The sequence below is a fragment of the Anser anser genome (assembly GCF_964211835.1).
Source record: "Anser anser genome assembly, chromosome: 1".
Classification (NCBI taxonomy): domain Eukaryota; kingdom Metazoa; phylum Chordata; class Aves; order Anseriformes; family Anatidae; genus Anser; species Anser anser.
In genome coordinates this window covers 70,385,061-70,408,580 of record NC_139720.1, presented here as the reverse complement: position 1 = coordinate 70,408,580, position 23,520 = coordinate 70,385,061, and the positions used below count along the sequence as shown (strand labels likewise).

The following is a 23,520-nucleotide window of genomic DNA, read 5'->3' as shown; positions in this document are numbered from 1 at the left end:
AACTTGCACTGCTACAGCTCGTTTCTCTGACCCAGCCACAGGGTCTGCCACAGGGGTTGGAATACCCTCTGCGGGGTCAACTTGCACTGCTACAGCTCGTTTCTCTGACCCAGACACAGGAGTGGGAGCAGCTGCAGGAGCTGGGGCAGCTGCAGGGGCTGGAGTGGCTGCAGGGGCTGGAGCTGGAACGGCTGCAGGAGCTGGAGCTGGAGCGGCTGCAGGAGCTGGAGCAGCTGCAGGAGCCGGAACGGCTGCAGGAGCTGGAGCTGGAGCGGCTGCAGGAGCTGGAGCGGCTGCAGGAGCTGGAACGGCTGCAGGAGCTGGAACTGGAGCGGCTGCAGGAGCTGGAACTGGAGCGGCTGCAGGAGCTGGAGCGGCTGCAGGAGCTGGAGCGGCTGCAGGAGCTGGAACTGGAGCGGCTGCAGGAGCTGGAACTGGAGCGGCTGCAGGAGCTGGAGCGGCTGCAGGAGCTGGAGCGGCTGCAGGAGCTGGAACTGGAGCGGCTGCAGGAGCTGGAACTGGAGCGGCTGCAGGAGCTGGAGCGGCTGCAGGAGCTGGAGCGGCTGCAGGAGCTGGAACTGGAGCGGCTGCAGGAGCTGCACATGGAGTGGCTGCAGGAGCTGGAGCGGCTGCAGGAGCTGGAACTGGAACAGCTGCAGGAGCTGGAGCTGGAGCGGCTGCAGGAGCAGGAGCGGCTGCAGGAGCTGGAGCTGGAGCGGCTGCAGGAGCTGGAGCTGGAACGGCTGCAGGAGCTGGAGCTAGGTTGCTAGTAGCATCAATTGCAGCTCGATAGGCACAAGCCAGACCCCAGCACGCTACAGTGATTTGTGTCACTTTGGAACTGCCAGAGTCATGACACCTTTTTTTCAAGCATTCTGCCAGCTTTTTAGGATTTTGCAGTTGTTCAGGGGTGAATGTCCAAAACACTGGAGGTGACCACTGCTCTAGAAACCTGCCCATATCCTCCCACACTCCCTGCCACTCGCAACTATCCCGCCTCAAGACAGATCTCCGGATGAGATTCCTAAGTAGTTGTTTAACCCTCCACAAAATCTGAAGCGCATTCAGGAGACATAACAACAAGAGCAGGCTGGTCTGAGTATCCCAAGGATATTCAACATCTCGGAGAACCACCGTAACTAGCTCGGGGGATAAGAGGGTGGTGGTGAAGGAGAAAGGGAGAGTGAACAGGTAGGGAAACATGTCTTCCCCTGTCCCCTTCACAGATTGGCTCCCTAACGAAAACAGGCAATAGGTGTAATTGCTAATAGTTTCCGAGATATGGGTTCCAAAGTATAGAGTCGACGTCAGTGCTGAGTACAAATACCAGGTTAAAGTCGTGACCAGATATTTCATCATTTCATAAGCCATTGCTACACCGCACAGTACCATAACAATCTTAAACCAGGGCCCGGAAAGGATAAACAGTGCAACAGGGAGCACATACAGAAAGTAACGCACCATAAAACTCAATTTGGAAAACAGGCACAGCAGACTGGAGATTAAGGCAATCAACATCGTGACTAGCAACTATTAAGCAGGTCTAATACTTATACCAATTTTAGTTTAACACACTCTGGTCAGATTTGTCGATATCTCAACCCTTCGGGCCCCACGTTGGGCGCCAAAAGGACTGTTGTGGTTTAACCCGGCTGGCAGCTAAACACCACACAGCCGTTCGCTCACCCTCCCCCCTCCCTCTCTGGGATGGGGGAGAGAAACGGGAAAGTGAAGCCTGTGAGTTGAGATAAAGACAGTTTATTAAGACAGGAATATAATAATATAAGGAATATAAGGAAAATAATAATAACAATAATAATAATAATAGTGATAATGGTAATAGTATTAACAATAATAATGTGTACGAAACAAGTGATGCACAATGCAATTGCTCACCACGCGCTGACCGATGCCCAGCCTATCCCCGAGCAGCCGGCCCCCCCACCCCGGCCAGCCACCCCTATATATTGTTTAGCATGACGTCAGATGGTATGGAATACCCCTTTGGCCAGTTTGGGTCAGCTGTCCTGGATCTGTCCCCTCCCAGCTCCTGCTGCACCCCCAGCCTGCTCACTGGCAGGACAGAGCAAGAAGCCGAAAAGTCCTTGGCTTAGTGTAAGCACTGCTCTGCAACAATTAAAACATCAGCATGTTATCAGCGCTCTTCTCATCCTAATCCAAAACATAGCACCCTACCAGCTACTATGAGCTACTTAACTCTGTCCTAACTGGAACCAGGACAGCATGATATTACTTCTCCATGTGTGCCATTTTGTATTTTAAATAGCAATAAGTAACCTGAAGTAGGTGCACATAAATGTGGTTATGTTTCTTTTTGTTGAGCCTGTACATTGTTTATCTTTGATTCAAAGGTGAACATTTCCCAGGTGACAATAGGAGAAAGCAAATAATTTAAGTAGAAGTCGTAGCTTTTACATGGAAATACATGCAGTTAAATGACTCTTTGTGCTGGATGGAATCAGTTGCAAAATATATGCATTCATAAGTAATTTTTCAAAATAAAATTTATGGCAAGTTTCCTGGGAAGGTTCCAAAAAGATCTTTGAGAGAACATACCTGATTTGTTATTTGGCATGAGAGTGTGGAGGCTGAGCAACTATTGCAAAAGCAAGCAAACATTTTTGATGCTAGAGGCCCAAAGTTGTGGCTAAACTGAAGCTTTACTTATGTCTGTAATAAAATGCAAAGATTAACCTCCCGCTGAAGGAGACATGAAAGAACAAGCTCTATGAGTCCTAAGACGTTGGTTCCCTGCTGCTGTTTATAGCAGTGACACGCATTTAGCCTAATCCAATTGCATGCTACCAGCTCATTTAGACAAAATCGGCTGTATGAAATGTTCTTGAAGGGGTGCTTTCGAAATCTGAGATTGTTTTTCATGTACCATCACACTTCTACTTCAGTGCTGATTTGGGATCCATACTGTATCAAATAAGAGTTGACATAGCAGCCTCAGTGTTGATATGTGAATTACAGGGAAGATTCTTCTGATTTTGTGCCTAAGTTGGTATACATATATTTATTTAATTTGCTAGTGTCTGCCTCAGCCACACATTGGTCTCTCCTCAGTCTCTCTCCCATGTCATCCTTTGACAACAGTTTTCACCATTCTTGCCTGTTTTTAAATTAAACCGCTGGATCACCTAGTGTCAATTTCCACATTTTCTAACTATGTTACCTCTGCAGAACACATTAGGATTTCTGCCTTTAGGCAATTTTCCTCCAAATAAATGTTAGCTCCTTATTAGAATAGGTTGAAACTCATTTATGGGGTTAAAAAAAGCCTAAAGAGCAAAGTATAAAAGTAGTAGAGTTTATATGCATCTTCCGTGAACTGTATTTGCAAACTTTTGACTTTCTTTCTGCCTAGAGCTTAATTGGCAGATAGGAAAGTTGCACATTAAACTTGTTTGTACCTTCCTGTTTCTCTTTACATACTTGTCAGTACACTCAACAACATGCAGCAGGTTCTTTGTAGCTCATTCCATCCCTTTCCCCCACTTCTTCCTGTAATCCAATAGGGCAGTGATTTGTATCTTCTTTCTTTATAAACTTGGATTGGGGATGAGCTACCTTCCTAGCCTGTTTAGAGGCCTGTGGAGGCATTCTCCAGCTAACACCACCTTTAACTGTTCCCTAAAGTGCTAGTACTCTCTCAGGCTTGCATTGCTCTGCTTCACCCATTTGCTTTCCTCTTTCTTCTCCCTGGAGGCATGTGGTCTCCTCACAATCTGCAGCATAACAATGCACATCTAAAGTAGAGAGCTTGTCACATTTATGAAAAGAATAGGTTCTTTCACAGGTCTGTCATCTGAGTTTGTTACTATTCACTCCAATGTATCCTGCCTTTATTAAACATAGTTTCTTATGCTCCAGTTACAAATAAATAATCTTCCTAATCCTAAAATGTGTGCAGTGTGTTTTGTTTTTTTTTTCCCGTGAACATGGGTTTGATTTTGAGTCTGTGCCATAATTTTAATGTTAACATAGCTCTCAAATGGTAGTTCTTATGAAGGAAACAGTTAAGGAAGGAGTGGGACATCCAGAAGGGTTTTAGAATAGCTGGGTTCTCTTCCCAGTTCTTCTACTTCTTAATGATGTGACCTTGGGTAAGTCATGTCAAAGTTAGGTGTCTGTTTTCTTCTCTGAAAAATTATATGGGTCTTCTTTATAAAAAACTTACTGAAAAAGAAGGCTACATAATACTTACGTATTAATGGAATACTTAACCAAAACCTATTTGCAGTCCAAAAGACATATCTGGAGACCTTTAGTTATCCTTCTGTCACTTCCGTGTCAAATGCAGTCTGGAAGGTTCAGGAACATCAAGCAATATTATTCCCTGGCCACTCATATTATAACTTTGAAAGCATCCTCTTCAAAAAATAAAAATTAAAAAAAAATTGTCTTTTCATGGGCCACGGGCCTATTGAAACATTGGGTTCCTTGGAATGTTGATGCTCTCTAGGAAAGCAATCAGCTTTGTATACTTGACAGATTGCTCATGCACTAATAGATGTTCAAATCCCTGGTATCAGGAGAATCATCAGAAAATGAAACCAGAGTGGCCAGAGACATCTATGCTAAAAATAAATAAAACCAAAATAAGATAAAGTCAGTGCCCAGATAAGGGGATATTCAGTGAAAGTAAAAGTAGATATAACACTGAAAAAGGAGAGTACGTTACCGAAGAACAATTGGATTTTGAAATTAATTGTATACATTGTTATTGAGACAATGAAATGAGGTTTCAAGCTGTACTAAGCATTCCAATGAATAAAAAATATAGTATGAGTAAAATATGTATAGAGTGTTGGGGTTGTATCACAGATTTAAACACTTAAAGCAGTCCCTTCCTCCTAAGGAAACAGGATGAGGTCTAACTGTTAAGACATGATTCCCCAGCTGCCCAGTGCCAACTTTATCTTGCTTTGAAACATCCCTTGCACCTGTGTCAGGTGGGGGCTAAAAACAAATGCACCTTACATCTGTTGCTACATAGTAGTTCCTGCATTCCTGTATAATTTCTCTAGCTACACCTTGTTTGGTGTCCCTATCCTTCAGCAGGCACTACATTTAATTTCCCCAGAACACCTTTTCTTTATATTAGTTTTCATTCTAGCAGCAATGCTAGATCAATTTCAGCTCCAAAAGCATAGCTGAGCCTCATACACTGGTGAGATACTAGGGCTCCTAAGCTGTAATATCAAAAAAAAGTAACAATAAATGCCATTTCTCTTCTGAAAACCTTAATAATTTATTAAAGGAGATTAGATTTTCTCTAAGGCCAGCAGCACAGTTCCAGGGGGCTGGTTCAACAGGTCATTTAGGGACTGAGTGGAAATACTTCATAGTACAGTGCAAGAGAAACGTTTCTTCTATAGGATCCCTTTTGATCTGAAAACTGCTATTGGTTTTCTCATTCTTCCATGGGTTGTTTTCAGCTGAAGGCATGTCATGCACTTTTACACTCACTTTTCCCCTGCAATTTGTTTTCTTTGTTGAGTAACATAAATAAAGGTGACAGCTACCAGTGGTGCACATGGACTGGCAATTGGTGAAGCATAAAGACATAGCACAGGCTGCATCCTAGCTTCCACTCCGTCATCTACATCCTGTGCTTTGGTTGAGGCCCCCTACTTCAATATTATTTGGCAGCTGTAAAGGATTTGATGGAAGATGATACGTTCGTAGCAGATCTATTAGCTCTTTCAGCCTAATCCGATTAAGCTCTCCCAGACGCTTACTTAGTTAAGGTAGACGGGATGAGTCTGAGTTGGAAAGATTAAGTGACTTCTACAAGATCACAAAAAGGCAGAGGAAGGAATCTGAGGAGGATCACCTCTAACTAGCACCTAGTAACAGTCAATGAAATTGTGGTGGGGGTTGTTGGGGAAGGAGGAGTAGCACAACGCCATCCATGCCTTCCCTATTCCCAGTTCTTGCACGTGTCTGGAGCTTTCAGTAGTGTAGCGAGGAAGTGAGGAGTGAGCAGACCGTAGGAGTAGGGAGCTGAAGCTGGGAAATCCATGTCCAAATCCCAGGTCAGTGGATTAAACTCTGGGCTTGCTGCCCTCTCTGTATTGACGTCTGGTTATTGTACAGTAGGGATCCTTCAATATAAACTTTATCATATAAAGACAAAAGGAGCTATGTCCTCAGATGAAATGCATGGCATCAGCAGAGCTATTCCCATTTGCACTGACTGAACATTGACACAGACTGTGTGATCATACTGTCTCCATGATACAGGAAAGGAAAGACAATCAAAAAGTGGTGTTTCCTCTCTAAAATATTTCTCAGGTGACTGGCAAACAGAAGTTGGACAGATTTCCTCATCCATTGTTTGTGATTATACCACCATGATGTAAAGCATTGTTAAATTACGGTTAGGATTAAATTATGACTCCAGGAGAGTAAGGCCAACAGGTTCACTTACCCTCCAGAGCTGGTCCTTGAGAAGTGGGTATTGCAGGCTTTAAAATAATTATGAGCAAAGACGTGAGTACTGGTGTTGTCTCCCTAGGGACTCAAGTCACCTAGCTTATATAGTCATTTCTTTTCTGATAGAAGAAACTCGTTGTAGGCGTAATTCTACTGTGGTGTGTAGGAGGGAAATCTTGGGGAACAGATGGTTCTTGGTGAACAGACTCTGGTGACTAAGACCAACTCTCAAAAAGGAATGAATGTATCAAGCTGATTTACTGAAGAATAGAAATATGAAAGATAACCATAATATAAACACGAAAGTGAAGTATGAAGTAATCCTGTCTATTAAATACTTAATAGTGATATTTCTCTCTGGTAAAGAAAGTCTCTTTAATAGCTGTCTTATGAAGAGGATTCTCGGGGATGTTTCTTTTGAAAATACTGATATATTTATCATTGAGCACAGCAGGGCAGAAAATTGGACAACAAACAAAACCTTGAAACATGAAATGAAAATGAAGTACCATGCCCAAACAGAAAAATTTCCTCTACAGATTTGCTTCTATCTGTCTCGAAGTGGTATAGGAAACCAGAGAGGATTTCTGATGGAGGTCAATGTAAAAATGCTTTCTACTTATGATTTCCAGACATCTCGAGAGAAAAAAAAAAAAGTGAAAAAATCATATCTAGGATGACCAGTAGGTACTTTTGAGCCACTGGTAAGGATTCGGATGTGATTGTCTTGCCTGCACTGCTTTCTACCACCAGCAGCACTGGTCTGTTCAGTAGACGACTGCCCTGTTATGTGGATCCCCAGATGTGTGTGGAATTGAGACAACTGGAGACTGTGCTGCATGTCTGTCCCAGATGCACCCTGCTATGGAGTGGTGGAAACCATAAACGAGAGAGAGACATTTACTGCCTAAATGAGCCTAAAGGAGCCAGGCCTAAGATTGCCCCTCTCTGTAGCTCCCCAGGATGGAGCATCCCATCGTTTGCATAAAGAAAGATTTCAGAATACATCCTGTAGCCCCACCAATATTCACAGTAAAAATGAGCAAATTCTTAAGTTCATTTCAGTTCTCTAGTGTTATCAAAAATGTATTTACTCTGTGAAGGATATAGTTTCATTACCAGTGCTGGTAATGACTTCCATGACCAACACAGAACAATTTCTGTCACCAGGTGTCTGAATGGGTGAATTAAAGTCTTTCCCCATGAAAGAGATTTTCCTCTACAAAAGAAGTACCCAATACCGTGGGCTATTTGCTTAGTCACAGTAACAGTACAAATGTCAATTTTTTGAATAAATGACTGTATGTTCCCTGAACCATTCTTAGCTACAATGACAGATATTTAACTGCAGAGCAAAAGGCTACTCATACAAAACAGCCTGAACTAATGCTTCAGAATTGGCATCTGGCTTTGTAAAATCATACCCTAAACTGGTAAGGACTTTTGAGCAACGTGCAAGAAAATGCATATATCCATGAAAAGCTGCAACCCCAAACTTAGATTAACATCCCTTTAAAAGTGGACTCTAATCTTAGAAATGATCTCATATGTTTCTTTTTCTGTAATGGCACTGAGCTGTTCTCCATACCCCATAGGGCAGAGGTGCATTCAACATTGTTCGTGTTTTTATTCATGAGCTGTTATTTTTCTTAGTTCAGAGACTAATGATCAAATGCTATTATGCAATTTGAGCCTTTTCAGGAGATGCTTTTTGGTATGTGGGAAGGAAGGAAACATGGTGCTTTGGAGAGCTGCCTCTTCCAGTGTAAAAAGGAAGATATTCTCGATTTGGTACATTTTTACTCTCTCTGAATTAGACAAAATTGCAATGCTCTGAGTGATGAACTGAGTAAATGAAGGGGAGATGATAGCTGTACTATTATGCCTGGAGAGAAGATGCCAAAACTGAATGTTTTTCACTTGGAATGCATGAGCTACAATAAAATGTTCAATGTAATGAAAATTGTATTAACTAGGATATTCCTCCCACTACTTCTTTCCTCAGAACCCCACTAACCTCATGATTTAAAAACACTTTTTCTGAAAAAATGTGTCAAAAAACATACTTCTGAAGATAGAGGGATACACATGTGAGATATTTGGTCCTAACGTCACATGCTATTGGAGAATCCAAGACACAAATTTACCATTAAGGCATGTGCCACCTCAAAGACCATTTTTCACAGCTCTAGCACAGCAATGATTCTACTTTCCTGCTTTGGCATCCAGTGTAATTGATCAGTGGATCACAAATCTGCCAGCCAGCTGCATGTGATACGTGGGTCCCAAAGAGGTGGAAAGGAAGTGATGTTGCAGCACCAGAAAAAGATTCTGCAAAAGGAAAGTATGGGGGAAAGCAGGGAACCAAGGGAACATGAGATTACCTCCATCACAGTTATGCATTCAGGGGAGAAGATCTATTCATGCTGTCATGGTTTCCTCAGGTTCACAGGGATGACACCAAGAAGCCATTTGCTAAACTCACAATCACTTGCTAAAGATCACAATCACCAATAGGTCTGCCATTTTCCTGTACAAAAGCAAGAAAATTAAGTGTCCTGAGCTGAGCACAGCAAGCCGGAGAACAGAAAGATCAATGTCTTCTTATTCCTTTAAAATTACTTTGGATCTTTTGGGTTACAGGTGTCATTCAGTGGGAGGATGGAGGCAGAGAAATTGGATGGGAGGCTGAGTATCCATCTAGAGATGGGGCGAAGGCTCCCCCTGTTGATTAATGGATAGAGCTGTTTTTTCAGGCTGGTGAGCCAGAGCTGGTAGCTGTATGTTGCTGAAAGTGTCTGATTCTCTCCTTCAGGTTGCAGGCTTGAGACATAACTGAATTAAGAGAGTATGTTTTTTAATTAAGCTGTACACTACTTAGAGACTAATAGAGCAATTAAATGATAATTAATCTAAATGAACACACAACTGTAAAGCCACTAATCATCACTTTTAAGTCTTATGAATCACACCCAATTATTACTGAATTACCACACTATCTCCTTTTCCTTCCCATTATTTAGTACTAAGATGCAAGTCCATGTGTCCTTTTTCCACTCTTGCACACCAAGTTCAAGTCTTTCAGACAAAGGCCTGAGGGAGTCTCCAGTGGGTAATTGGGGTCCCTCTGGCATTCTTGTGGACTTGGATGCAAAGCTCAGCTTCATCACCTTCTGTAGGTGTCCACGCTCCTATTGTCAAAAAAGCCTGCCCTTTATTCTGTACCTTATCTCCCATTTTTCTATTTCTAAACCCACCTTTTCACCACTCTTGTTTCTCTCTTTTTCCATCCAAACTGCCCTCAAATAAACATGGGCCCACATTACTTTTTTTCCTAGTTGTTCCTGCTTCTGCTGCATCCGTGCCCAAGTTTGGTGTTTCCAGTGGTGTTATTGGGACAACCTTGACTTTGTACAGTGTTACTTATATGGTTGCCTGGGTACTGGTGACTTTGCAAGACTTTGTACCCCAACACACCTCTGCAATTATCCAGTTCATACTGGCATCCTACTGTTTACCATATACACTCATTAAGACAAAACACTTTATTTTATCCTTGACTCTTCCACCTAGTACCAGTTAAGCGCAAGCAGTTTTTTATCTTCTGCACAGTGTGCATACCAGAGCAACATGGGTTTGGCACTCCAGTTTTGTGCTTATGCAGTGTTGTTGTCTTTGTGTTGTCTTCATCACTTTCCTGGTTCCCAGCAGAGACTTTAGCTCATTATGAGGCCTGGTGCTCCAGCAGGATCTCCTGCTCACACCTTATCACTCTGTAGTAGCATCTACAGATAGCTGTATGCCCCAAAGTTGCTAATTGCACAGACCTTACAGTTTGGGTCTGATCTTTAAGCACTGGGGTAATTTTTGTTTGTTTGTTTGTTTGTTTGTTTGTTTGTTTGTTTCACCAAGGGAATCTGGGAAAATGATGGGTTACCTCTACAGAAAATGGTAGAGCACTTGGCAACTTAATGTAGGGATGAGCTCTTCTTCCCTCAGTTAAATATATAGTTTGGATATATAGCCTCATGCAAGTAGTCTTTTGCATGAAGCTATATATACAAATTATAAGTCCTTTTCTTATTTGTGAAACCATTATGTGGGATGAGAGATGCATTTCATTACAAGTAGCTGGTTATGGTATGTTCTGATTTTTTCCTCTCCACTTGTTAAGTCAGAGTTTTCCACCAGTAGATTAAAGCATCAAAGTAATGTAGAACTTCAGGCCTAAAGGGCCAAGGACACAGGCTCATTAATGGTAATCCCTCCTTAGACACAAAGGGAGACTTTTGTGTACAAACAACTTTTCGTTAACCACTAGTTGAAAATGTTGCTTGTTCTGGTGACACATGGGCAAGTGTGAACACCAGAAGCATAATTGGTCCAAAGTGCTCACTTTCCTGCCTTGTGTGAGCATAAAATTAGTTGGTGAAATCTAGCTCTAGAAGTTAAGGGCAATGAATGCAGAAAAAACCAATGACATTTCAGCTCACATGAATTATCCTCTTTGGTCTCCATTGCAAGGAGTAAGAGCTGAAAATACACTTGCAGAGAAAACTAACTTTTCTATTTATAGATGTATTGTATTTTGTGAGTGAGATGAATATTGCATGTCAATATGGAGATGTCTTGAGTCACAGATCAGAAATTTTTAACAGTACGGTTTTAGCTTGAACAACTAATAAAAGTGCCAGAGATGGTAAGTGAGGGTCTTAATGGTTGATTACCCTCCAACAGCCTCTGAGAGACACCAGAGTGGGCTAGAACCCGAGCATGGCTTAAGAACACTTGATAAGGCTTTCCTGATCCTCTTCAAATGCATGTGTATTTTCTTCTTTACTGAAATACCTGGATTTTTCTACCAAAGAAGAGAGAGAGAGAAAGAGAGAATCCTATTGTTCCCATCTGACTGCAAATACAATTCTCATCTTTTGCTTAGACATGAAAAGTCTTGCAGATCATGTGAAACATCAGCTGGCTTGTCTCTTGCCATCAGTGCTGTCAAAGCATTCTAGTCAGGTACAACTGTGATGGCAGGGCAGGGAGAAAACTTTCACATCACGTAACTGTGGCAACACTCTGATCTTTGTAGTGGGAAGTGAGTGACATCTGCTCCTCAGAAAAGTCTTACTATCACATACTGACAGTAACTGGCCCTCCTAGCAACAGGTACCTTTATTGTGAAATAAGACTACACCTCCTGCATTATCAGACCAAGCTACTGGAAAAGGGAGTACGCATACCAGAATTCTAGCATGGACTTCGTGGCCCAGATTTGCCTTTTCTTTACATCAGGATAATTTGATAGAATTCAGTGGGACTAATTATGTTTTATTTCTACCCCTGCCAGGAAGAGGTAAATTTTAAGAGCATTTACTATGGGCAGAACCAATCTAAACACTGTCAGAAGAGGTCTCAAATACTCTCTCAAGTAGAGCAGTCTCAAATACTCTGCTCAAATAGAGCAGTCCATATTTTGTATAACATGCAAAGAGGTTGGATTCAGAACAAAGGTCTGAGCTGTGAATCCAGCTGTTGGACTTGCATGTGTGATTCTGCAGCCATTTCTGAAGTGTCTCCATGGATTCTTCTAAGAACTAGCCATAATCAGAGGCATTAATTACACCGGGTCTTTGCTAAAATTGGTACTTGCAGAGCCAGTTGGTGTTGTAAGTAGCCAGACACTATTTTGACAGATGGTTCTATCTTCTTAAGGAAGTTTTTAATTCCCTAAGCTGAAGGCTCCTTGGATGGAAATCAAGGATTACTTGTAACTATATACTTCCTTGCTTACTTGGAATAATGATACTACAGAAAATCAATTTGTAATAGTTAGGTCATCTTTTCTTAGATGTTTCTTAGAATAACAACGGTTTTCTTCTTCACTAGACTCAGTCTCTTCTCAGTCTTTTTTTCACAAGTGCATTCATTTCCTGTAGTGTTCCTGCTATCCTCTCAGTCTCATAAATTGTATTGCCTTCTGATCAACTCCCAGAAATGTTCCAGGTTATTTACTTACTGTATGTGCTGTACATAACCTTACTATGTGAATATGAAATTTCATTACAGTTAAGTGACAGCAAGGAAAGAAAGAAGACATTTGATGGGCCTGAGGTACCTGGACTTAGTGCTTTTAAGCTTTTTCAAAAAATTGGATTGGTTGAAATTATTGCCATGATAAACATAATGAAAATGTATGTCAAATAGCATAAGAAGGCTAAACTGTTTGTATTTTTGGCTGGTGGGAATAGACACCAGCACACACTAGACACCAAAGAAAAATGATGAAATGGTGCATTGATAAATGCAAAAGTTCCATGTTTAAATGATCATACTGTTTGGCAAGGTCCATAAATTATAATCACAGAAACACAGAATCATAGAATAACCTGAGTTAGAAGGGATCCACAAGGATCATTGAGTCCAGCTCCTGGATCTGCATGGGACCACACCAAAATCAAACCATATGTCTGACCATATGTCTGTCCAAACATTTCTTGAACTCCAGCAGGCTTGGTGCTGTGACCACCTCCTTGGGGAGCCTGTCCCAGTGCCTGACCACCCTCTGGGTGCAGACCCTTTTCCTAACACCCAGCCTGATCCTCCCCTGTCCCAGCTCCATGCCATTCCCTCGGGTCCTGTCGCTGTCCCCAGACAGCAGAGCTCAGCACCTGCCCCTCCGCTCCCCTCATGAGGAAGCTGTAGGCCATGATAAGGTCTCCCCTCAGTCTCCTCTTCTCCAGGCTGAACAGACCAAATGACTTCCGCTGCTCCTCATACTTCCTGCCCTCTAGACTCTTCACCATCTTCATAGCCTCCTTTAGACACTCTCTAATAGTTTTATGTTCTTTTTATACTGTAGTGCCCAAAACTGCACGCAGTACTCAAGGTGAGGCAGCACCAGCACAGAGCAGAGCAGGACAATCACTGCCCTCAACCAGCTAGCAATGCCGTGCTTGATGCACACCAGGATATGGTTGGCCCTTTTGGCTGCCAGGACACACTGTTGACTCATATTCAGCTTGCTGTCAACCAAAACCCCCAGATTACTTACTGCGGGGCTGCTCTCCAGCCTCTTGTCCCCCAGTCTATGAATATATTTAGGGTTGCTCTGTCCCAGGTGAAAATCAAATGTTCTTGGGATGAATTTCAGGGACTGAGACCAGCTGACATGAAATAGCTTGTGCTCATTTCATTAAACTTTCTTACCATCTAAAACATCATGGTCACACATGTACTATCATGGGAAAACCCTGTGGCCCAGCCTAACTCCTTAACTGTGCTAACTCCTCAACCCAAGGAATAACCTGGCAGTTTCTTTTACAGGCGTAGGTATTTCCACAGAAATCATTGGCTCTCTTGGATATCGGTAGTTCAGCACAAGACTCTTACCATTTGCTGACTGCCCATTCCTTGTATCCCAGAAAGCATGCTTCATGGTTAACATACACATTTCCCAGATTTTCATCTCTCTAGGTTTGAGAGCCATCTCTGGTAGGGCCCAGATGCATCCATAGAGTTGTCCTTGCAACAAGATTCTGAATTGCATGCCAACATTGTGTGTTAGTATAGGTTATGCACTAGCTACCCGAGCTATATCTGTGTGACAACTAATGTGAGTGGTTGTCCTTTTAGGAGCAGTGTTGGATGATGGAGAAGTACCCTAAGGCTCTGTCTGAAATAAGGTTGCCTGAATGTGGGGATCCCGCGGTGACTTTTTTGGCAGAGGTCTGTTTTCACTGAAAAGTGACAGTATGAGTTATTGTGTCTGGTCTAACACACAGAAATACCAGAAGGCAGACCCTAAGACTTCAGTGGGACTCAGCCAGTTTCAGTTGATAGGGTCATTTGTATAAACAAGGTCTGCTGTGCAGAGCATACCCTGGCAGCTGATTGCATTGTGCTGGTTCATCTCTTCCACAGCTGGCTGAGGATGCCATCATGATACATTTGGTCTGTGATGGACACCTCTGTTTCACATCATTCAGTTCTCTGAAGCGTCACAACTGAGAGTGACTTCTCTGCATCCAGGACTGCATCTCACTCGTTTGCAGGGCTGCACTACATCTTATTTCATTCTCTGTGATCTAATGAGCCAGGCATACCTGCTCAACCAGATGTGTGTTTGTGGGTAGCTTGCCTCTCCCCACTAATGCTCCACGTGAAAGGGAGTCATACCTGAAAGTACACTTTGCAGTTGCTGGCTACATCTGATCTCCCAATTCTCCAAAACCCTACTCTATGCCAATTGCATGACTATATGCATGAATCTTATATTTTCAGAGGGGAGGAACCTCAGAGTTCTACACCTCTAATATATAACAAGTTCTAATGTAATTATAAATGAGACTGTACTAGAGATCACTCTGTCTAGCTCGTAGGTACTCCAATCTCTATAAATTCCTAAAAATCGACCTGATCTTAGGTACTTTAAAATGGGAAGACACTTGGTCATCTCTTTAAATGGCTCCAAGAAGTAGGCATCTGTGTTTAGCGTAGCCTTTAGTCCTGGCTGGTTAGCCTTTGGGGACTTAACAAACACTCCTAAAGTTCCCTAGTACCCAAGCAAATCTGACACTGAAACTTCAAAGATCTGTAGGTATGAAAAAGCAGGTTCAAATCCTATGTCTTGGTAACTCTGTACTTTTTAACACTTCCAAGTACATACCACTTAAATAACTGATAGTGAATTCTACATGGCAGAAATTGAGAAAGGGGAGATGGATGGGTCTCTGGCTGGTCATTCTTTGGTAACTGACTCCCCTTGCACCTTTCTCCTGCCACACTTGAGCATAGCTATAGTGGAGGGATGAGAAGGTAGACTGTTCTGGAAAATGCACGTAAAGAACTATGTTAATTATTTCCTGTAGGAAAAGCTTGAAGTGTTACCATTCTCCTTCCCTGTGCTTAAATTCTACCCTTATGTAAAATGTCAAACATGCCGTCAAATTCTGATAGTGTTACCTGTCTAAATACAACAGAGGCAAAAGAAATACCTGTGATGAATGTAAAAAATATTTTCCATATTTTCTGTGACTTGTCCACCCACCTATAGGGTGGTACTATAGACCACATAAATGTCTGTCAAGTCCTTAATAGTCCTATCTACAATGCCCGTCTTCGAAAGAGCTCCTTTTACCGTTCCAGATTAACTGACATGTAACTTGAGTATTCTTGCTAGAAAACAGAAGGCTTTGTCAGCAGCCAATTTTCAAGGAAATTGGCCATTTAAAACCACATCCTAAGTAGCTGGCTATACACATTAGCCTTAGCTGACCTATATTGAAATTTACTGTCATCTCTTTGTTTCTGTTGTTTTTATCTTTAAATAATCAGCTGTTTTGTGTACTAGATGTTGGTCATGGGTACTGTATTTCCACTACATTAGCTCTACTCAGGGGAAAGTAATAACTCTATATTGAAGCATAAGCCATTTGTTTTCCTTTAATGAGGAACACTCTGCTGTATGCTTTCTAACTGATTATGTGAATTATGCTTTATTTGCCTTGAGAAGAACCATACTTAAATGCAACTTTCTGAAGAGGAACAGAGACAGAGAGTACACGAGGGAAAAAAGGGACTATCCTGATTACTGCTGCTTGAGGTTCATATTCACACATTTCTTGACTGAATTCTGCTTTCTGCTGGAATGTTCCAGGATACAAATTAATTGCTGGCTAATTACTTTATGTCAGGAAGCTGCCTGGTTATTTCTCAGATTTACTACAATGGCAATTCTGAAAGCGGTCACGTACCTTTCTTTCTTCAAGCTTGTAGTGGAGGGTTTTTATCAGTGGCAAACATGACCAGAATGTATTTGATAAGTTCTTTTGTCAGATGAAAACTGCAGAGATCAGGAGGTTTTTGCAGAGCTGTTTTCATTTCTCTGGTACCTTCAGGAGTTTGCTTTCTTGCTAGTTATTTGTGTCCACTTATGACACTGCCATTGAAATCACAGAGGAATGTATGCACCAGGGCGTTAATCTATGTATCTGTATATAGAGAACGTTCCCTAGCATTTATAAACTGATGCGCTCTTCTGAAGAGGGTACTTCAATTGCTTCCTTTTGAAAATTGCTCCATGCACTGATGGACACCTTGTTCTTCAAAGGAATTGTTACCACAGCTTTTTACCACTTGGCCTATGTTTTTCCTGGAATAAATTATTTATATTTCTTTTACAGAAGTAATTCATGGTTATATTCTCCTGAATTATGCAAAAGCAACCCTTTCCATTTCTTTGTCTGAAAAGATGGAAGTTTTTGTTTGTTTGTTTGTTTTGCTCTGTTTTCATTATTCTTTTTTTTTTTTTTAATTGAACTCTCTCCACTTTAATCCTCCCAGTAACCCCTCATATATGAGACACAGTTTGTAGGAATTCTCGGATTTTCATTTCAAGTGTTCTCTTAAAGTAATAACTGAAAATGTGCATATTATAACATAAGTTACCATCTTATGCTAATCCTCTTAGAGAAGCCTAATATTCCAGCACCTATTAAACACACCTGATTCCACTGTGCGCCATTTTGCATTGGTCTTGTCCAAAAAATAAAGAATAATTTAAAAAAAAAATAAAAATAAAAAAGCTGGGGTAACAACTGGTTAAATAGTTAAAATAGTGTAATTTGCATGCCTCAACTAATCATTATTTTTGTACCACAGGAGAAAATAAAAAGTTACCTTTCTAGACCATACTTAAAACTTTATGCTTTCTGGGCCAGTCACCAAACTGGCCCTGATCCAGCAAAGGGAGCAAGCACAAACTTGGTTTTAAATATGCTCCCTGAAAGAGCTGTTAATGTCAACAGGAGTGTTCAGGGTAAGCAGTCTCTTCCAGAGGAAAAGCTGTGCCTGCTATTACAGCAGCTGGATGTAGAGTAGTAGCTGACCTTCACCACAGTTTGCATTGCTGGGGCACAGCATGTTTATACGGCACTTTGGAAGATGCATCCTTCACATCAGGGGAGAGGTCAAGAAATAGTTAGATAGCATGACCAAGCAAATAGGAGTACTGCTTTCTCTCCATGTTACTCAGCGAAGTGCCATCCTGCATAGTGCCTGCTACAGTAAGTTGGTCTTTCAGTGCTGAAGACTGGTATGCCCCAAAAAGGAAGGACTATGCAGGCTTCTTTAAAAAGCAGTAATAATACACTGGCTTTACCAAACTCATGCAAGTTATTTTTTGAAGTAGATCATGGTTTAGGCACTCTACTTTTCATTATTTTGTCTTTCATTATTTTGTCTTTGCTTCACTGAAAATGTCTCCTGAGCAAGAAGTGAAGCCTTTGGCATTTTACATTGTTCAGTGATTCCTTTATCTTTCAGCCGCGCCATTCCATAGATGTGCAGTTTGCTCTTTCTTGGAGCTTTTTACATCTTTGAGATATTAAAAAAAAACATCTGATTGAAAGATTGATGGAAAGAAATCTCTCTGAACTATTACATGGTTTAAGGCAAAAACAGAGAACAGAGAGAGTTACAGATGTGAAACCTTAAGTGGGAAAGAACAAAAAAGAGATGCCCCTCAAACATGTTGAAATATAATATTGGGATAAATTCTAGAAGTCCTGTTTCCATAATAAGGGGTTGACAATGTAAATTGAAGTCACAGATTACTTTTATAAGTGGGAATTACCTAATTATAAAGTAGGAAGAAATCAGCAAATTTCAGAGTGAAATTTTCATCTCTGTTGAGGGCAGCACAAGTTCTGTGCAGAAGCTGAGTCCTTCTATAAGGATTAAAGTGAGAATAGAATCTGTTAGGTTCATTTATTTACATTTAGCCAATGCAGCAGTGTTGCCACTGGAATGCATTAGGATACTCAGAAAGACACTGAAAACAGGATACATTATTATTGATTTACCTCTATTTACTTAACACTGGACATGGTTGATCAACTTAAACATCTTTTCCTTTCTCCTCAATATAATTATGTGATAATTAATGTATCACTTCTTCAGTATTGCTGACTGGGTCAGTGTTTTCATGCAGTTCCAACAATACAGCATACCAGCCCACTTCTATCCATTGAATCTATTTTGTATGGGCAGACAGCTTCTAAAACGAAAAGACGGAGCAATCCTAAGGACTCATGCAGTTGTTGGGGATTTAAGTTATTGGGGATTTATCATAGATGATGTCCATGAGTTAATTAGAATTTAGAGTTGCCGTTATTGTGTTATTGTAGACTCAGAATCATCTTTATGTTAGGCATTCATTCAGGTACAGGAAGCAGCATAGAATAAGCTGTATTTATTTTGTCTTTAAATCTTCTTGCACCTACCCATAAAGCACGGACAAAACTTTTATTTTCAGATTCCATAAAAGAGGCAGCAGACTTGATTTAACAGCTGCTCCTGTTATCTGATTTAATAGTGATGATGAACTGAATGTTCTAGTGATCCAGAAGGTTTCCAAAGCAGCATGTTGCTTTGTGAGCTTGCATTTTAAAATTGTCCAACTCCATCAGAGGAATACAGTGAATCATTGGAGGGAGTGAGAAACTACAGCTGTTGAGGGGTGCGTAGTAGTAAGCAATACTTAGCAGTAGGCACAGAAACTAGAGGGAATATTATCTGCAGTGGGAAATTCAGGAGGACATGGGGTGTAGGCAGAATATATGTCTGAATTCAAGGCAGGTTGGCACTGCAGAAATACTACTTTTCTATTCATATATAGCGTGGCTGAAATGGAGAAAGAGCGGATTCATTTTTTCTCCGCCTTTGCATTATTTATGCCAAAGTAAAAAAAAAAAAAAAAAAAAGGATAATCTAACTCTTACTGGATGCAGTTTTATACTCTCTTTCAATAGAACAAACAAATGAGAAATTGTTCTTAAAATTCTTAAATTATTACTTCAGTCTTAGATTGTCCTCTGAGAACCCTTTCCATTTTGTGTCAGAGTTTGCTCATGTGTAACCTCTCAAACAATGACTCATATTTGGACAGCCACTCTAGCATCCTTCTGTTAGAAGACAAACTTTTTAAGGACATAAATATTTCTAGGACCTGGTTCTGAACATAAGTCATTGGAAACTGAGTTTCTACAGTCTATGTGGCTCATACCAACATCTTTGTCCATGAATGTCATCCTCTGTCTAGAAATCTGTAGTCTGGCCTAGACTACATTTCTGGAGTATGTATTTAGTTGGATGCAACTCAGGGAAATGAAATGATATTATCATTGATGATTTCATATCCATGAAATGACATTGCCCAACCTTCCATTAACTTGCTAAGGTTTCAGGTTAATGAAGGACATTCATCTGTGTGTTAAAGAAAAATATGTGGCAAAGTGCACAGTAAATGCTGCATAGTGGGGAAGACTGATGTTTTTCTTTATCACTAAGAACATTGAGGTTTATCTAAATTTGGTTCTCAGCTAAGCAGAAAGGTCATATTCCTGTAGTCACACAAGAAAATGTTGCTATTAGTAAAAATTTAATCTTTTATATATTTTTTCTTTTAATACGTTTAATCTGTGACACTCAATTTCCCACTTTTACATAAACACTAGGCAAATCAAAGATAGAACAATCTCCAGGAAAACATGATCGTGATAGTAAAGAGATGTACAGGCACAACATTACTGGTGAGTAGGCTACAAAGCAGAGGAAACAACCAAAAAATTAAGACTACTGAGGTCATGTGGTCAGTCCTTCTGCCCTCAGGCAGGCTTAGCTATTCCCTGCTTTTCCTGGCAATGCTCATCTAGACAGTTCTTAAATGCATCCAAAGGCAGTGCCCCATGGTTTCTTCCAGTGATCTGTCTCAGTATATGTCATTCCCATCAGTGGGCTAGTTAACTTTGAAATGTGATTATCCTTTGAAATATAGTTTATACCTCTTCAGATCCCACTGACTCTCTATTCTAATTATTCTTTCTACCCTTGCTGTTGTCACTCTGCCCTCAAAATGAAGGACCTAACTGTTAATATTATTTCAGTTGAAGTTGCCCAGATACAATGATATTGGCTGGCAATACAAAACCCTTAGAGTAGACATTTCTAGTTTTGCCCAATTCAAAACCCAATATAATTTTCTCATATCCTACTGCAACAAATTCACACCTGGACTACTGTGTCCAGTTCTGGGCTCCCCAGTACAAGAGGGACATAGAAGTACTGGAGCAAGTCCAAAGGAGGGCTACGAAGATGTTTAGAGGACTGAAGCACCTGTCATATGAGGATAGGCTGAGAGAACTGGGCCTGTTTAGCCTAGAAAAGAGAAGACTGATGGGAGAGCTCATCAGTGTATATAGATATCTGAAGGGAAGGTGTCAAGAGGATGGAGCCAGTCTCTTTTCAGTTGTGCCCAGTGACAAGATGAGAGGCAATGGGTGCAAACTGAAGCACAGGAAGTTCCACCTGAATATGAGGGGGCACTTCTTTACTGTGAGGGTGACAGAGCACTGGAATAGGTTCCCCAGAGAAGTCGTGGAGTCTCCTTCTCTGGAGATATTCAAAACCCGCCTGGATGCCATCCTGCACCACGTGCTCTGGGTGATCCTGCTCGGCAGGGGGTTTGAACTAGATGATCTTCAGAGGTCCCTTCCAACCTTGGATTCTGTGATTCAGTGATAGTGTTTTGAAATTCAGGCTTCCACACCTTTGTTTAATTTACCAAATAAAAAGTCTCCAGCTGGAACATATGCAGTAACTGCCTTTTTTCAGGTCACAAGCACAACTGCACCCAGACCTGATATATTGTTATCATTGACTATGAGGTAATGAGTAAAATGTAATTACTTTACAGATTAAGAATGGGACCTGAGGAAAGTGTTGTTTTTATATAGAAATTTTTCAGATTATGACAATTTTGATTTTCTTTTCCTTTCAGAAAGGTTGCACATAGCTGTCTTGCTGTTCAGGGTACCTGCTCTCTTGGATCTTAGGCAAAGCAGGATGTCAAATGTTGTTTTTGAACAAGTCATCCAACAGACAGTATATGGAAGTGTAGGGATCCTTGTAGTCACTAGATGCACACTCTTGTCATTCTGCAGAAGACTGGGAAGAAAACATGCATTTGAAAGGGCTACAAAGCATAGTCATAGACAAAAAAGACTGCAAGATAGCTTAAGAGGTCAACCAGCTGCATGTTTGTCCAATCGTGTTACTTCAGCAGTATACATTCTTGAAGTTCCTCATCTTTCCATTCAGAAGGCAGTTTCCCATAAGACATATCTTACATGAATGAAGAATGAAGGGCAGAAAGTGGCAGTAAAGAAAGAGGAGGAGCCAAAATGAATGTTAACTCCGGTCTTCTCTCCTCAAGTCCTTTATAGAACAATCAAGAAAATTACTAGAGCTAATGGTTCATGGACTTTCCCAATCTGTACTCTGCTTTCCTCCTCTTTAGTTTCCTTTATGGTCCTGTAAGCAGCCCCTGAGGTCAAATAAAAACTGGTTGCAGGAGATGTGGAGATACAGCAATTTAAGTGGATGCCCTAGGAAATGAGCGGTCTAGAGAAGATTCATTCATCTCTTTGGGGCAATACATTACCTCCTGTATTTTTGTTCTGTTTCCCCTGAAAGTTTTCTCCTTGGAAGGAAACAAGTGAAATCTCACCTGTATGTCATCTCTGAAAGAAACGAGGATTCTCTTTTGTGCTAATTTCATAGATTGATGTAATCAGACCGGCTACTAATCAAAGTGATTTCAGTAGCCTAATTCTGTTCTTTATCTCTGTTTCTTTGTGCTTCAAGGTCTTTGACAGGGTTCGAGAAGATTGCCCTAATTTCCACGAGAAGATTAAGCCTATTAATGCTGAACTCACTCAGCCCAAGCTGGCCATCAGTGCTGAAGATGAGGAGGAGCTTCTGACTCGAGTCAATATCGTCTTCCACTGTGCAGCAACAGTACGCTTTGATGAACCCTTGAAGTATGTTCTGCTTTCTGTATTTGCTAAGCATGATCCAGAATGCATAATGGTCCATATTACAGTATTCAGTGCATCTCTTGTGTACCTGCAGTAATAATTCTCCATTTACATTTTCATGAAACGGGGTTCGTCACTGAATGTGCAACGTAAATGCTTTGAAAATGTCATGTGTGTATGCATATCAAAAGTGAACTTGGCAGATTTCCATGGAAACATAAGGAAGTACTGCATGCTTGGGTCGTAAAATAGTAAGAGAGAAAAGTATGACTCAGAATTGGGATAGTGTTTTATATCAAGTGGGACATGTTTTGGCAGAACTATCTGGGGACAGCTTGAAATGAGATTATGTTAAGTCTATCTCTAAAGTTAGTGTTAATGGCCTTTCTTTGTCAATGAGCAACTGAAGAGGGAAATGAGATGTTGTTTAACAAAATAGCCTTTCACAAGCTTTAAGATATCCAATATTCAGTGTAATTAACTGTTTAAAATAAATGCTTCAATTTCTGAAGGAACTCCCTTGGGAGACCCTGTCCAGGCAGGCTTTCCATTAAAACAGAATAACAGAAGTAAGCAACTAAATCAAGATGAGATGTGTGTGCTTCTGTGCAAACGATAAAGGTCAACAAGCTGAGGTGGATGATCTGAATTACCGAATCTTCCCAGTTTTATGAAAGACACTAGAGCTGTGAGAATAGAAAGCACAGTTATTGATGTTTGCTCTTCATTGGCTCCTTTGCAGGCTAAATAGATATCCACTGTGTCCATCATAAATAATTACTTTTTACAATAAGTTACTAGAGAACCCACCAGAAAGTAAGCAGCTCCATGAATAGAACCTGGCTCAATTTATAACTATCAAAGCACTGCACTGCATTAATATCCATAAATGTTCTTAAATTGACACAGTAATGAATGTGCTATAAAAATACACGACAGTGACATATAACATCAAAGGGTAAGTACATTTTTAATAAGGGAGATAGCTAGAAGGAAATTAAAAGAAAAAGTTTAAATGGTCCTCTGCTTGCAGGCAGTGTAGAAGCTGTCTAAATGCTGATTGCATATGATCTGTCAAAATCTCTATGAGAACAAGGAAAATCCACTATGATTAAATGACAAAATATGTGAACTTGTTAGAATCAAATGATTGTTGTCTGAATGAGAAAATATATTT

At 40.9% G+C, this 23,520-nt stretch overlaps 1 protein-coding gene across 13 annotated transcripts in view; it reads left to right on the top strand.

Moving 5' to 3' along the window:
* FAR2 (fatty acyl-CoA reductase 2) overlaps positions 1-23,520 on the top strand; it is a gene marked incomplete at its 5' end in the record, with an annotated part of 161,986 nt that overhangs the window by 99,725 nt on the left and 38,741 nt on the right. For all 13 annotated transcript variants that reach the window (XM_083838603.1, XM_083838607.1, XM_083838601.1 and 10 more), the window contains one exon: positions 22,171-22,346. In XM_083838603.1, coding sequence (XP_083694729.1) covers positions 22,171-22,346 — 176 coding nt within the window. The remainder of the gene's footprint in view (positions 1-22,170; positions 22,347-23,520) is intronic.